Genomic DNA, 16,054 nt, shown 5'->3' on the forward strand with positions numbered 1-16,054 from the left:
AACCACCATTCCCCCCCATTTTGCGTGTTTTAATATAGGCCTTAATTCGGGGGGAGGGGCTTAATTTCATTTCATGCCTATAAGACATGCTGGGACTTCCTATTGGGGGAGGCCGTATCGTTGGAGAAACAGGGTATGATTCTGCCATTGGCTACCTGAGTCTGCACTGAATTATAGAAGCTTAAAAACAGAGCCAAAGATCTAAAGATTAGATAGAAAGCAAGAAATCCAACGATTTCCTGCGTTCTAGAACAGCTGGGGGGTTGGGGGGGGGAAGGAAAAATAGCAACTTAGCAGGCAAGTTTGCCAGGTAAGGAGTGAGTGGGTTCCCACAGGCCATGTAGGCGGTGCAGCCTTGTGTTCCCACGCAGCCTGGATTAATTGCTTTTGGGAGGGTGCTCTGGGGGTGACATTTCTCTGCGGACCACCCAAATTTTCTTGCGGACCACCAGTTGGGGACCACTGCCTTAAGTGACTTCATTTTAGCATATCGCTATTTATTTTTTTCCAGAAGCACTACATTCAAATGTTCAGTCTATCTGAGTGCGTCCTGTTAGGGCAGTTTGATCCCTTCCTAGGAAGGGAATCTTGTAATGCACTCGGGGATCGTGAAGATTTTTTTTTTTAAAAAAATAGAAACCGAGGATTGAAAAGGGTCATTTTAGGCCAACCTGCTATCCAGAATGAGGTCCGGATTAAAGCCTCCACAGCAGATGGCTGCTTAGCTTCTATTTAAGTCCATTGAGGGATGATCACCCTTGCTAGTTCACCTTCAAATTCAAAGGAAAAAAAACCTTCAAGCCTGCATTAGTTACACAATACCCAACGTCCCTAAGCAATCAAAACTTAATTACAACGCTTCAAAAAACAAAATACTTCCATTTTCTTAAGACAAAGCCTCAGAGACTCGTGTTGTCTAGGTAGCATTTGTTTAATCGGAACAAAGCACAAACACAAAGCCGTTGCAATTGAGTTTTTGTTTACAAGGGTGCAGCGGTTCTCAGACGACAATCGTCGTCACGTGGACGCGCTGGTGCTTCAGCAGAGCCCCTTTGTGGCAAAAGCTTTTCCCGCACTCCGGACACTGGTAAGGTTTCTCGTGGATGTGCTTCCTTTGATGGTCGATCAAGCTGTCGCGCCGAGAGAAGCTTCTCCCGCACTCAGGACACGCGTAGGGCCTTTCTCCCGTGTGGATCCGCTGATGGCGTATCAAATGAGCCCGCTGTCGGAAGAACTGGCCACACTGAGGGCATTCGAATGGTCTCTCCCCCGTGTGGATTCTCACGTGCCTTATCAACGTTTCCCGGGTAGGGAAGTTTTTCCCGCACTCGGGGCATTCATAAAGTCTCTTCCCCGCCCGGAATCCTCTCAGCAAATCATCTCTTTGTTGGAATATTTTGCCAATATCGGGGTACCCGTGAGGGATCTCGGCCCCGTGCAGCTGCCGATGGTGCATTAAATGTTCTTTCTGCTGGAAGCATTTCCCACATTTGGGACATCCGAAAGGCTTTTCCCCCGGTTGAATTCTCGGACACGGTTTTGGTTGGCCATTTTCCACCCATGTTGCACATTCGGTGGGGTCCTCCCCGGGGTAGGTCATCACAAACCCCGGTCTGTAGTGGTATTTCCTACAATAGTCTGAAACCAACGGTTCTTCTGCCATAGACTGCAGCTCAGAGGTGTCGTTGCAGAGAGTGATAAAGTTTTCTAGAGTCTCTCTGGGCTCTGCGTCTAACGGCACCTTCCCCGGGTCCATGCTGGGCTTGCAACTTTGTTCGTGAATGGTTGTCGTCGCAGGAATGTTCCACTGTGAGAATTCGGTCAGCGTCTCTGTCTCTCCTTCCATCTGGGAGCTCTTCAGTTGCATCCAAGGCCTCTTCTCGTCACCTGAAGGGAAACAGAGGAACTTCTAAATCTGCTCATCTCTTTCCTACAGTTTTCGTTTTTTTTTTAATGGCTGTTCCTACCTTCCCGCTTCCTTCCTCCAACTAAATGAGAATGTGGTTACTAAAAACATCTGCCTTCCTGCCCCGCGATCTGGTTACGCCGGGGGTGTGCAACCGTAAAACACTCAAAAGAGCCATTTGGATTGGTTTCCCACAGAAAGCAACCGGAAGCCACAAAACCTGAATGGGTGTGGCCAACTTGTCGTCACTCTCACCCAGTCACATGACCACCACCCCCCAGTCATGCCTTCCCAGGTTTTGTGGCTCCCAGTTTTCTATGGGAAACGGGTATTTCTGTGCCTCTCTCTGCTCTCTTTCCCTCTCTCTCTCTCTCTCTCTGCTCTCGCTTTCTCTCTCTCTCTCTCTCTCTGCTCTCGCTTTCTCTCTCTCTCTCTCTGCTCTCTCTCTCTCTCTCTCTCTCTCTCTGTCTCATCTTAGGGATCATCTCATCTCAAGGATTCCGAACGCCGTTCTTAAAGTTGCTAAATATATAACGAGGGAATCGCCTTGGTTCTCTTCAGTGGTACTGGATGTACATAGGATATGAGCCAAGGAAATGTTTGGTTACATCTCACACTGCGGAAAAATGCGAAGTACAAATAATCCTTGCTGAATGACCAGTTGCCTAGCAACCATCGTTAAAGAGCCCTGGTAGCACCATGGTTAGAATGTCCCCGTCCGTCCCCCTGCCCCAACAATCTGGGTCCTCATTTTACCCACCTCGGAAGGACGGAAGGCTGAGTCAACCTTAAGCCTGGTGGAAATCGAACTTCTGGCAGTCGGCAGATGTAGCCTGCAATGCTGCTGTCAGGGCTCTGGCATCCACCCCCATTTAAATCGCGAGTTTCTAGCCACATATCTCAGAGTTTAAAGAAGCTTTAATAGGAGTGAACAGGCCGGTGCTACCTGGGTGTAGCCGGCTCTGAGACACGTCATTCATTTGCCCCTTGACCTTGGTCTTCCCCCACCCCCTGGGTGTATATTCTCCAATGGGACACATCCATAGCCAAGAGTCATCAATCATGCTCTCCAGTAATATTCTTGAGCACCAGAAGCTTTGGCTACCTAGCAATTTATCTATGAAAGCATTTAAGGTATGCAAAAAATATTAAGGTATGCAAATAACCGCGTCCCCCCAACTCCCTTTCTGCTGGCAACTCTGAGACCAGAGAAATATTTTCTGAGTTGACAACTGCATTCTAACCACAGTGCCACCACGATGCCAAAACGGGCCCTTCTGGGGACACACGTAACTGCCTGCGCTGCCGTGTTAACGCACCAGTTGGAAGTTTCTGTACACTCTTCAAGGGCAGCCCCAGATAAGAGTGCACTGCAGTAGTCCAAGGCGCAAAACTTACAGAACGCAGATAGTCCTCCATCTACGACCAGTTGAACCCCAAATTTCCGTTGCTAAATGAGGCATTGTATTACATCGAGGACTACCCGTAAAACCAAGTCACGGGTTCCCTTTGAACATAAAATTAGAGATAGTCCTCGACTTATGATGACAATTGAGCTCAACATTTCTGTTGGTAAGGGAGACATTTTGTCCCATTTTATGACCTCTCTTGCCACAGTTGTTCAATAACAACAACAATAATAATAACAATAGCAATAATCATACTTTATTGTCATTGTATGTATATACACAGTATGTCAACTAAAATACTTCTTTGGTCTTTTTAATTGCCAGCAGAAAGGGAGTGGGGGAAAGCAGTGCATTCCTTAAATGCTTCAGATAGTTGGTGGGCAGCTGTTGGCACGCAGGGTTATTACTGGAGAGCATGATTGATGACTCTTGGCTATGGAAGTGTCCCATTGGAGAATATATATCCAGGGGGTGGGGGGAAGACCAGGGTCAAAGGTGAAATGAATGATGTGTCTAGAGTCGGCTGTACCCAGGTAATGCCAATATGGTCACTCCTAATAAATCAGATTTTTTTTACTCTGAGAGACGTGGCTGGAGACTTATGATTTGAATGGGGGTGGATTGTCGAAGCGTCGACAGAGTATACACATACAACAAAACTCACATAACACCCCGAGACCAGACCCAACACACACACACAGACACACACACCAAAAAACACAAAAGCATCCACACAACAGACCAAGCAATACTATCCAACAGCTCACTGATTGATTCAGTGAATCACTGAATCACTGCAATTGTTAAATTAGTCCAACGGTTGTTTAAGTGAATCCGGCTTCCCCATTGACTTTGCTCGTCAGAAGGTCGAAAAAGGGGGATTACGTAAGCCCTGGGATACTGCAGCCATCAGTCAGTCAGTCGCCAAGCGTCTGAAATTTGATCGTGTGGCCCTGCTGTTAACGATGGTAAGTGTGGAAAAACAGTGGCAAAGTTACTTTTTTTCAGAACTGTCGTAACTTTGAACAGCCACCAAATGAACAGTTGTTGAGGAATTAGCTGTACTTTATACAGTGCTGATTTGTATCTTTCAGCAACATCTGTAGCTCGATCTCAAGAGAAGAGCAAACAACTGCGGCCCACGTTGGCCAATGGGTACAACTTTGCAACCATGAAACATTTGCATTGCACTTTATTTTTGATCCTGCCTTGTTTTTGTCTATTTTAATCTTTTTCCCAGTGGGGGCAGGCGGCACCCGTGCTCTAAAGAAGGTTGAAGACACCGACTACGCTTCATAACAAGAGCAGGACAAGTTCAAAATTAAAATTCAGGGCATAACTTAAAGACCAAGGATGATGGTGGCTAACCTTTTTGGGCTCCTGTGCCAAAAATTGTGTGTACGCTTGCATGCTCGTGCACCAACACCCGGAAGGCAATGCGCAACCCCCTACGCATGCATGTGCAACCCCCACCCACGCCCGTCCCCTTACCTGCACTGCAACTCACAGCTGATTTTCGGCCAGATTGAGGCCTTTTTGGCCTCCCAGAGGCTTGAGGAAGACTTCTGCAGGCTTTGCAGGCCGAATACTAGGTCCGTTTTGTCACTTCCGGTATTTCCAGAAAAACAAGAAGTGATGAAATGGGCCTAGTTTTTGGCCTGCAGAAGTCTGTAGAAGCCTTCCTCAAGCCTCTGGGAGGCTGAAAAAGGCCTCAATCTGGCCAAAAATCAGCTGTGATTTGTGAGGTAAATTTGTGAGGTAAATTTGCCTACAACTCGCGTGCCGGCACAAATGGCTCTGCATGCCACCTGTGAGATGCGTGCCATGGGTTCGCCATCACGGTATTAAGGCAAAACATGCAGTTAGTTTATAATTATCTTATTTTTGTTTAGAGAATTCAGCTCTGTTGGGCAAGATCGGGAAAGCAAGGCGTACACAGATTTCAGCACGATCTCTTTAATGTTCATCTCGGTGTCAATACAGTTAGAAAATAACAAAATAACAGAGTTGAAAGGGACCTTGGAGGTCTTCTAGTCTGACCACTGCTCCGGCAGGAGATACCATTTCAAACAAGTGACTTGCCCAGTCTCTTAAAAGCCTCCAGTGTTGGAGCACAATTTCTGTAAAGCAAGTTGTTCCACTGGTTCAATGTTCTCAGTTAGAAAAATTTCTCCTTAATTCCAGGTTGCTTCTCTCCTTGATTAGTTTCCATCCATTGCTTCTTGTCCTGTCTTCGGGTGCTTTGAATAGGTTCACCCTCTTGTCTTTGTGGCAGCCCCTTAAATACTGGAAGACGGCTATCATGTCTCCCCTGGTCCTTCTCTTCATTAGACTAGACCTACCCAGTTCCTGCACCTGTTCTTCATATCTTTTATCCTCCAGCCCTCCTAATCATCCCTGTTGCCCTTTTCCTCAGTCTTTCCAGAGTCTCAATATCTTTTCATAATATGGTGACCAAAACTGGATGCAGTATTCTGAGTGGACCTTACTCAGTGGTGGGATTCAAAATCTTTTACTACCGCTTCTGTGGGTGTGGCTTGGTGGGGGTGGCAGGGGAAGGATACTGCAAAATACCCATTCCCTCCCCACCCCACTAACCTGCTTTCCAGTTCCATTCTCCTGTGCGGGGCAACCAAAGAAGACCCAGCCGATCATCTGGGACTCAGGAGGCGGAGAACAGATGGGGATGGGGCCAGTCAGAGGTGGGATTTGCTGGTTCTCTGAACTACTCAAAATTTCCGCTACCGGTTCTCCAGAACTGGTCAGAACTTGCTGAATACCCACCTAAGGAGTCCCGCCACAGAACTTCACTTGATCTTGATTCTATCCCGCTGTTAATGCAACCAGTTACAACGCTGAAAAGACCGACTTATGATCGTTTTTCACCGTTATGACCTTTGTAGCATTCCCTACGATCACGTGATCAAAATTCAGATGCTTGGCAACTGGATCACACTTAGGATTGTTGCTGGGTCCCAAGGTCATGTGATTCTCCTTTTGCGACCTTTTGATGATCAAAATCAGTGGGGAAGTGTGATGACCCGGGGTGTGGCACGAAGGCAACACAGTCAGATAAGCAATAAGAGTCCCTTTAATAGCTCCAACTTTACCCCCAATGTCCTGGTTACCTTCTGGCTGGAGAAAAACTCTCCCAAGAACAGCCTTTGCTGCAGAAAATTAAGTCCAAAACATGGTCAACACAAACTGTAATTTAAAGTCCAAACAAGCCAAACTAAAGTGATTAATTTGGCAGGGCAGGAACAAGAATTTCAGACTTGAAGGCACGGCAAAACTCACATGGTTGGGAAGACGCCAGGAATACAGATAAGTCATGACAACACAGGATAAAGTCACGTTTGTTCCCAGTAGCTGCCGCACACAGCCTACCTTTCTTATCAACTGTCTTCCCAGCTGTGGCTAATGAAGGGAGTCAGGGCCCTTTCCTCCCCTGTAAGCCATGCAACCCACATTGCTCCTTTCTCCGTTCCTCCCTGCGTGCCCTAGGATGAAGAGGAGGTGCGCCTGGGTCTTCCTCTGAACTCTCTCCCTTTTTCTACCTCTTCCCTGCTCTGCCCAGCCGGACTTTTCCTCCTCAGATTCAGACTCTGATAGGGGCATGACAGGAAGCCAGATTCACTTAACTGTTTCATTTGTATTAACTACCACGGTATCAGAAGTATCCCCACATATTCTATTTATGCTGGCTGGGGAATTCTGGGAGTTGAAGTCTACACATCTTCAACTTACCAAGCATTTCAAGATACAGGCAGTCCTCGATTTACGACCACCGAGCCCAACATTTCTGTTAAGTGAGTAATTGGTTAAGCGAGCTTTGCCCTGTTTTGTGACAGTTCTTGCCACAGTTGTTAAGTGAATCATCACAGTTGACAAGTTAGGAACACGGGTTGTTAAATGAGTCTGGTTTCCTCACTGACTTTGCTTGTCAGGTGGTCACAAAAGGGGAATCCCATAACCCCGGGACACTGCCACCGTATAAATGTGAGTCAGTGGCCAAGCATCTGAATTTTGATCACATGACCATGGGGATGCTACAAAGGTGGCAACTGTGAGAAAATGGTCACATTTGCCATTGTAACTTCGGTCACTAAATGAACTATTGTAAGACGAGCACCACCTGTATTGTTCTAGCCTCATCTGTAAGCAAACTTGTCAAAAGATAACCTAGTCAACCTAATCACAATTACTGTTCTTTCAGGCCTCCACTTATGAGCTTCGGAGGTGCAGTGGTTTAGAGTACTACACTGCAGGCCATTTCTGCTGACTATCAGCTGTTCAAATCCCACCAGGTTCAAGGTTGACTCAGCCTTCCGTCCTTCTGAGGTGGGTAAAATGAGGACCCAGACTGTTGAGGGCAATAGGCTGACTCTGTAAACCACTTAGAGAGGGCTGTGAAGCACTATAAAGCGGTATATAAGTCTAAGTGCTATTGCTATTACTAGATTCTTGTAGATGTGCCATGTTGGCAAGGTGGCACGCAGAGCCATTGTGCAGACAAGTGAGCCCCAGCCAAACTTACCTGCACTGCGCATGCGCGCACCTCCAAGCTGATTTTTGGTCCATTTGAGGCCATTTTCGCCCTCCTGGAGGCTCGAGGGAAGCCTCTGCAGCCTCAGGAGGCCGAAAAACGGGCCTTCTGGAAATACCAGAAGCGCCGAAACGGTTCCATTTTCAGTTTCCAAGGCTCCAGAGGGTTCTCTTGAGCCTCCAGGAGGGCGAAAACGGCCTTAAACAGGCCGAAAATCAGCTGGGAGGCGCACTCATGCACAGTGCAGGTAAGGGTGGGGGGGTGAGGCGGGGATGTTGCGCACGCATGGGCGGGATGCATTGTGTTGTGGGTGCCAGCCTGCACTGTCAAACAAAAAATCTCCACACCACAAAGCTGAATACCATTCATGTAAGTACCCGTGAAAACTTAAGAAAACATGTATGTATGTATGTATGTATGTATGTATGGTATTCAACTTTGTTCAGGTATTTTCCCACGTCATTATAGTTGTGCTTTTAAAGTTGTAGCAACGTTTCGGCAGAATCTCATCTGCCATCATCAGGCTTCTGTATTGTGTTCATCTGTGAGTCAGACTTTTACAGTTGTTTCAGTTTTAAATTTGGGGCTAGCCTACTGCTGTGCCAGAATGGTTTTTTCTTCATCCTGATTGGTTGGGAATCTTGGTCTGTGTTCATTGGTCTGGGAGTTTGCACCACTTGATTGGTGTTTCTAATATCTTCTGTCTGTTTTGTGGCTTTTTTTGTGTCTTGATTGGCTGGCAACATTGTGTTCCTGTATTGGAGGCTTTTAGTGCAGCTTGGCTCTGAGTAAATGGATGGCTATCATTTGTTAGGAAGCTAGGTTTCATCTGGGTGCCTGGTTGGGGTGTGTTTGAGCTGGAGGTATCAGGGGGGAGGTTCTGTTTGTGCCCAGGTGTTTGCCTGGCTACTGGTGTGGAGATTTTTTTGTTTGTGAGTGCAGGCTTCCAAATGATTGACAGTCTGGTGGAATCATCTCTTCTATTCATGCTTTCAGGTCTTTTTTTCAATCTCTATGGCTTCTCTGATAATTCTGTGGCTGGGGTTTTCTATAGTGGCTAGGGTTTTGGTGCCACTGAAGTTGATGCTATGACCTGTGGCTTCCATGTGTTGGACTAGTGAGGAAGTGTGTTCCAGCTTTTTGGCTGCACTTTTGTGTTCATCCAGGCGGGTACTTATTCTTCTATTGGTCTGTCCAATGTATGTAGCCGGGCATGATGCACAGGGGACTTCATATATGCCTTGGTTTTTCAGGTCATTTTATCTCTGGGGGTTCTAAGGATGGCTGCTATTTTTCTGTCTGTTTTGATGGCAGTCTTGATGTGATGCCTGTGTAGTATCTTACTGATTTTGTCTGTAGTACCTCTTATGTAGGGCAGGACAGCTGTTCCATAGGTCTGTTCATCTTCTAGGTTTCCATTATGTCTCAGTGTGTTTTTGTGGATCAAGCTGGTGATTTTGCTTTTGTGGAAGCCGTTGGCTGTCAGTACTTTAGTCAGGGTGCATAGTTCAGTCTTTATGTGTGTCTTGTCTGCCAGGTGTTTGGTTCTAGCAATTAGTGTTTTGGCCACGTAGCTTATCTGTGCTGGGTGGTGGTGGGATTGGGCATTGAGGTAGCAGTTGGCTCATGCCACCCACAAACCCAAACTATGGTTAAGATACATCGATAACACATTTGTGATTTGGCCCCATGGAAAAGAAAACCTAAACAATTTCCTAACACACCTAAACAGCTCACACCCCAAAATCAAGTTCACCATGGAAACGGAAACAAACAAACAACTACCATTCCTAGATGTTATAATCTACAAAAAACCGGCACACTAGGACACACCATATACCAGAAGAAAACACACACCAACCGTCGTAATTCCATGACAGTGGCCAAGTTGGATCATGTGTGACTGTGGAGATGCTTGCAAAGATTGTACCCTTACCAGTTGTAAGTCCTGGTTTCAGGGCCGTTTTAATTCCAAGCAGATGGTAAACGAATGGTTGTAACTTGAAGACTATCAGGAATTGCCAGTTTTCAAGTTAATTAACCTGATATACCTCATATCAAGAAAGCAGATTTATTTGTCTGTTGTAACTGCAATGATAGCAGATAAGTTAAACCTGTTGTGCATCTTATGCTGACTTAAAAGAAAAAAGAAAAAGCCGAATTAAACTACCCAGACTCACTGGGAGTTTGATGGCATAGAAATTCAGTCAACTTAAAAATGAAATAAAATTAACAGAACTGCAGAGCTGATCCCGATAACCTGTGTGGATTCTGACAAGGATGCCATGTCCTGTCAGGAAATTACTGACACCCCAAACTCCTCACCATCCACAGTAAACAATTGCACTTAGACTTATATACCACTTCACAGTCCTCTCTAAGGGGTTTACAGAGTTGGCATATCCCCCTCCAACAAACTGGGTCCTCATTTTACCCACCTTAGAAGGATGGAAGGTTGAGTCAACCTTAAGCCAGTGAGGATCGAACCCCTGGCAGTCGGCAGAGTTAGCCTGCAATACTGCATTCTAACTGCTGCGCCACCACGGGCTCATAGCAGTCCAAATCTCACCAATGGTAACTACTAAAACAGGCATAGAAATGTATATCAGAGTTGGCTTCATACAGGGCAGTGCCTCTAAGAAATCCTTTGAAGTTTTTGGAAGTTTGGCTCGAGAATTATGTTTGAATTAGGGCGATTGCTGGAATCCTGACAACCAACTCTATGCAAATGGTAGAGCTAGCAATAGCACTTAGACTTATATACTGCTTCACAGTGCTTTTACAGCTCTCTCTAAGTGATTTACAGCAGGCTTGTCTAACCCGCGGCCCGCGGCCCGCATGCGGCCCAGGTCGGCTCGTAATGCGGCCCAGTGCCCACCCCAACCTTCGTGCAAGAGGACGAGCCAGCGAGGAGGAGGAGGAGAGGCAGGCGCGAGGTGGGGCGAGGCAAGCGCCACGCCAAGCAGCAACAGAAAAGGCGGGCGCCGTCAGAGCGCTCCTCGTGCTGAGGCAGCCGCAGCCCAAGAGTCCCGCTCCGCCTCCTCCTGCTGTTGCCGCCGCCGCTGCTGCTGCTGCACCGAGCCTCCCGGTCCTCACCTTCCAGTCCTGCCGCATCCAGCCGGGCCATTTGCAGGAGGAGAGGTAGGTGCGAGGCGGGCGAGCTTCCCCCCCCCGCGTTCCTTTCTCCCTGGTTGACTATTTTTTATGATATCTTATGAAAAAAATGTTTTCTATGGTTTTTTTTGGTTGATCAGGTATCGTTACTGTTATTTTATTTTATGTGCGGCCCAAACCAAATTTTCATCTTCTAATGTGGCCCAGGGAAGGTGAATGGTTGGACAAGCCTGATTTACAGAGTCAGCTTATTGCCCGCCCAATAATCTGGGTCCTCATTTTACCAACCTCGGAAAGGTGGAAGGCCGAGTCGACCTTGAGCCTGGTGAGAACCGAACTGCTGGCAGTCAGCAGAATCAGCCTGCAGTACTGCATTCTAACCACTGCGCTGCAATGGCTCACCAAATAGGCAATGAAGTTTTATTTTATCACGGGATTTATTTCCTCCTGGAGCAGCCAAAGTCTAAGAGGGGAAGGAAGCACAGAACACCCAAACACAAACCCTGAGGAGGGTGTGAGCCGACTAACCAGCTAACGCACGACCCAGAAGGGAAATAAAATGAGCTCAGCACTGAAAACGGGCTGGCAAAGAACGCTTCCTTTTCAGGCGAATGCTTCTGTCCGACAAGCCGCCCTGAGAAAGAGGGAGGAGGAGGGGAGGAGGAGGAGGAGGAGGAGGAGGAGGCGAAGAGGCCTCTGAGTTCTTGCACGGCTCCGCGGAGACTTGGGACTCTGTCGATGTTTCAGAACGGGGCGTTGGGGAAGGAAAGGAGAGGGGCTCTCGGACAGGAGAAGTAAGAACAGGCAAAGACGCAGCTGTGCGGCCCTTGCAAACGATGGACAAGACATCCTGGAGAATTCCCGTCCGGCTTGAGTGGCCGGTTTGGAGTTTCCAGCCTTTCTCGCGTAAGTAGCCTTGCAGCTTTTCCACCGCTTTCCTTTCGCACTCTTCCCATGCCTTCTCGATTTCACTCGAAGGGGCCAGGTTGGCCTTGTGGGACCCGGGCAGGGCTGGCTCCTGGAGTGCGCTTCCCGCTGCAGAGTCCTCAATTCCACCTCGGTCTCGACCAACGTCCACTGTCCTTTCCTGCTGGGACTTGCGAATGTTTCTCATTCGTTCGGCGCTGGTCAGCAGCGGCTTGTGGCTTCCTGTGAGGGAAGAAGAGAGAAATACCGGCGTCTTAAAGGAGTGAGTGTGGAACTCAGGCACAGACTCGGCGTATCTGTGCGTGCGAGCGTCAGGCCCTTTCCTGGCCTTACAAGGAAAAAAAAAATACACAATGAAGCGTGAGGGCATGAAGGCAGCGGCTTCCTTCGTCTGGGTTTTTAAGCGGCAAGGATATCGTGGAAAGAGGTGAAAGAGCGATAGTGATGGCAAACCTTTTCAGCACCGAATGCCCAAACTGGAACTTGCATGGGCAATCACCAGAAACCGAACACAAGCTGTCCGGTGCACATGTACATGCCTGCCAGCTGCTCTTTGCACACACTGGAACGCCAGAAACCTGAAGACTAGGTAGCCAGCGTGCGCATGAGCACCAGCCAGCTGGTCTTCTGGCTTCCGGCGCTCTGGTGTGCGCGAAGAGCAGCTGGCCGGCACACATGTACATGCTGGAAACCAGAAGAGCAGCTGGCGACACCACATGTGCCCACAGAGAAGGCTTTGCATGCCACCTCTGGCACGTGTGCCATAGGTTTGCCATCACGGGCCTAGGATTACCAGCCTGGAAACAGACCCAATTTCTGAGCTTGGTGGTTTTCTTTAAGACGTTTCATTACCAAACAAGGTAACATCATCGGTGCATTGAAGCTGTGGTGGCGTGGTGGTTAAAATTGCAGTATTGAGGGCTACTTTCTGCTGACTGCCAACCGTCAGCAGTTCGATCCTGACTGGTTCAAGTTAGAGTCAGCTTTCCAGCCTTCCGCAGCCGGTAAAAAAATCCGGATTGTTGACTCTGTTAACCACTGAAGAGAGGGCTGTAAAGCACGGTGAAGCGGTATATAAGTGTAAGTGCTATGGCTATTGGTATGAAACACCTACAAAAAAATCCACCAGGCTGAGAGAGCACTGTGGATCCCACAATTCAACCCCGGGCTACAAATATTTTTTTCTACATTTTCATTTACAGGAAGGGCACAATCTAAATAGGATGATAAACTTATACAGAATAACAGAGTTGGAAGGGTTCTTGGAGGTCTTCTAGACTAGCTCCCTGCTCAGGCAGGACACCTTATATCATTTCAGACAAACGGTTTCTCTTTAAATCTCTTCTTTAAAACTTCCAATGTTGGAGAGTACACAACTTCTAGAGGCAAGTTGTTCCATTAATTGTTCTCACTGTCAGGAAATTCCTCCTTAGTTCTAAGTTGCTTCTCTCCTTGATTAGTTTCTATCCATTGCTTTTTGTCCTGCCCTCAGGTGCTTTGGCGAATAGCTTGACTGCCCTCTTTGGGGCAGCCCCTGAGATATTGGAAGACTGCTATCCTGTCATCTCTTCTTTTCTGGTCCTTTTAGCAATAGCACTTAAGACTTATACACCCCTTTACAATGCTTTACAGCCCTCTGTAAGCAGTTTACAGAGTCAGCCTATTGCCCCAAACAATCTGGGTCCTCATTTGACCGACCTCGGAAGGATTTGGAAGGCCAAGTCAACCTTGAGCCTTGGTGAGATTTGAACGGCCAAACTGCAGGCAGCTGGCAGTCAGCAGAAGTAGCCCTGCAGTACTGCACTCTAACCACTGCACCACTGTGGCTCTCATTAAACTAGCCGTATCCGATTCCAGCCACCATTCTTAGTTTATATGCTTTCGCCTCCCTTAAACGTTTAGCCACTTTAAACCAGTGCTTTTCAACTTGACCAACGTTAAGGTCTGTGGACTTCAACTCCTAGAATTTTCTGACTGGCTAGGGAATTCTGGGAGTTAAAGCCCACCCATCTTAAGAGTTGCCAAGACGGAGAAACACTGCTATACACTTTATGACAGTAGACTGAAATAATGTCACTCCCATGGCTTTTATCCTAAAATAGAAATGTTGCTTATCTTTGCTCTAATCCTAAATTCAGATAATCAACCGGAGCTTTTTTGCGAGAGTTTCCGTAATCTCATATGACTCTGCTATCTTGGGCTGATGGAAACCCAGGTCCAAAACATCTGAGGGACAACACTGCCCCTTTACCCCAATTTTGTCCGACAATATTTCACTCATTTACATCTCTTCCAAGTGGCTAAACTGTACAGGCTTGTCCTTGACTTTTGACCGTTAATGGAGCCTATGCAATTATCATAGTGAAGCAGGTTATGACTTTTTTTGTGGCGGTCGTTAAATGAACCCCATGGTTATTACGTAAACGCTATGATCATTAAGAGAACCCCTTGATTGCTATGGGATTTATTTATTTATTTGCCCAAACCTGGATGTAAACAGTTTCTAACCAAAAATATCATAAACTGAGGTCACATAACAGATAACCAGTTGGAAGGGACCTTGTAGGTCATCTAGTCTAACCCCCCACCCAACAGGAGACCCTACACCATTTCTGACAGATGGGAGTCCAATCTCTTCTTGAAAGCTTCCAGTGATGAAGCTCCCACAACTTCCAAGGGCAACTTCTATTCCATTGGTTGATGGTTCTCACTGCCAGAAAGTTTCTCCTTATTTCCAGGTGAAATCTCTCCCTGTTCAGTTTCTATCCATGACTATAGGATGCCGCAAACGGCCATTAAACCCAAACTGGCTACCCAACATCCAAAATGCAGTCACATGACCATGGAGTGACTGGCTGTTGGAACTGCACAATGGGGTTTTAAGTATCTTTTGGGGTGGTGTCTGTGTGTGTGTGTGTGTCAGTTGTAAGTTGAAACAGTTGTGAAATGACTGATCATAAGTTGAGGATAGAATCAAGATCACGTTAATAGAGTTAATACCGCTTCATAATGCCTTGGGGTAAGGCCACACTTAGAATCCTGCATCCAGTTTTGGTCTCTACAACGTTAAAAAAAAAAATGTTGAGACTCTAGAAAGAGCGCAGAGAAGAGCAACAGAGATTATGAAGGAACTGGAGGCTAAAAGATATGAAGAACGGTTGCAGAAACTGGGTAGGTCTAGTCTAATGAAAAGAAGGACCAGGGGAGACAGGATAGCAGTCTTCCAATATCTCAGGGGCTGCCCCAAAGAAGAGGAGGAGTCAAGCTATTCTCCAAAGCCCCCCGAGGGCAGGACAAGAAGCAACGGACGGAAACTAACCAAGGAGAGAAGCAACCTAGAACTGAGGAGACATTTTCTGACAGGGAAGACAATTAATCCAGGAGTGTCAAACTCAAGGCCCGGTGAGCTGGATCCAGACCGCAGGGGTGCTTAAATATGGCCCGTGGGGGCCCCACATTGAAATATCAAAGGACACGCCAGCGACGCCTCAGATGGCCAAAATGGACCGCGGGGGTTGGGCGGGGGGAGTGGGGCATTTTTGGCGTCCCCAGCCTCCAGCAGCACCCTGGCTGCCAAAAACGGGCCTCGCGCGGCCTCCTCACCGCCCATTTTCACCGGCAGAGTGCTACAGGAGGCCAAAAATGTGGCATGGGACCCTCCCATCCACCAATCCCCCGTTTTGGCCAGCAAAGTGCTGCAGGAGGCCAACTCCGTCCCAACTCCTTTCCCCCGCTCTCCTCCCCCCGCCAGCCCGCGGAGGAGAAGTACAATGCTGATCCGTCCCCTCAACGAAATCAAGTTTGACATCCCTGAATTAATAATCGAAATGACTTGCCTCGAGAAGTTGTGCATTCTCCAACATTGGAAGTTTTTAAGAAGAGATTGGACAACGGTTGGTCTGAAATGGTGGCTCCCTGCCCGAGCAGCGGGTGGGGCTAGAAGGCCTCCCGGGTCCCTTCCAACTCTGCTATTCTATTCTGTTGTTGGGTTCTGTTCTGTTCTGAAAAAGTCTGCCGTAACTTTGAGCAACCGATCTTAAGTTGAGGGCTACCTGTACCCTCCTAGATAAAAGGTGGGATAAAAAGCTAATAGATCAAATATATAGAACAGAGGTGTGTTTTTGACAAGGGTTAGGCTATGACTATGCTATG

The 16,054-nt window shown here is 47.4% G+C and overlaps 1 protein-coding gene across 6 annotated transcripts in view; it reads right to left on the minus strand.

The window, feature by feature from the left end:
• Nucleotides 1-917: 917 nt before the first annotated feature.
• Nucleotides 918-16,054, minus strand: part of LOC113450237 (zinc finger protein 18-like) — a 35,590-nt gene continuing 20,453 nt past the window's right edge. For 3 of the 6 annotated variants that reach the window (XM_087927905.1, XM_087927906.1, XM_087927908.1), the window contains exon 8: nucleotides 11,264-12,124. In XM_087927905.1, coding sequence (XP_087784031.1) covers nucleotides 11,541-12,124 — 584 coding nt within the window. In that variant the 3' untranslated portion in view covers nucleotides 11,264-11,540. Of the gene's footprint in view, nucleotides 1,888-11,263; nucleotides 12,125-16,054 lie in introns of those variants that run through there. The other 3 variants (XM_087927909.1, XM_087927910.1, XM_087927907.1) reach the window with 2 other exon arrangements.

This window comes from Pseudonaja textilis, chromosome 2 (genome assembly GCF_049901715.1).
Source record: "Pseudonaja textilis isolate UNSWEBS1 chromosome 2, rPseTex1.2, whole genome shotgun sequence".
Lineage (NCBI taxonomy): Eukaryota > Metazoa > Chordata > Lepidosauria > Squamata > Elapidae > Pseudonaja > Pseudonaja textilis.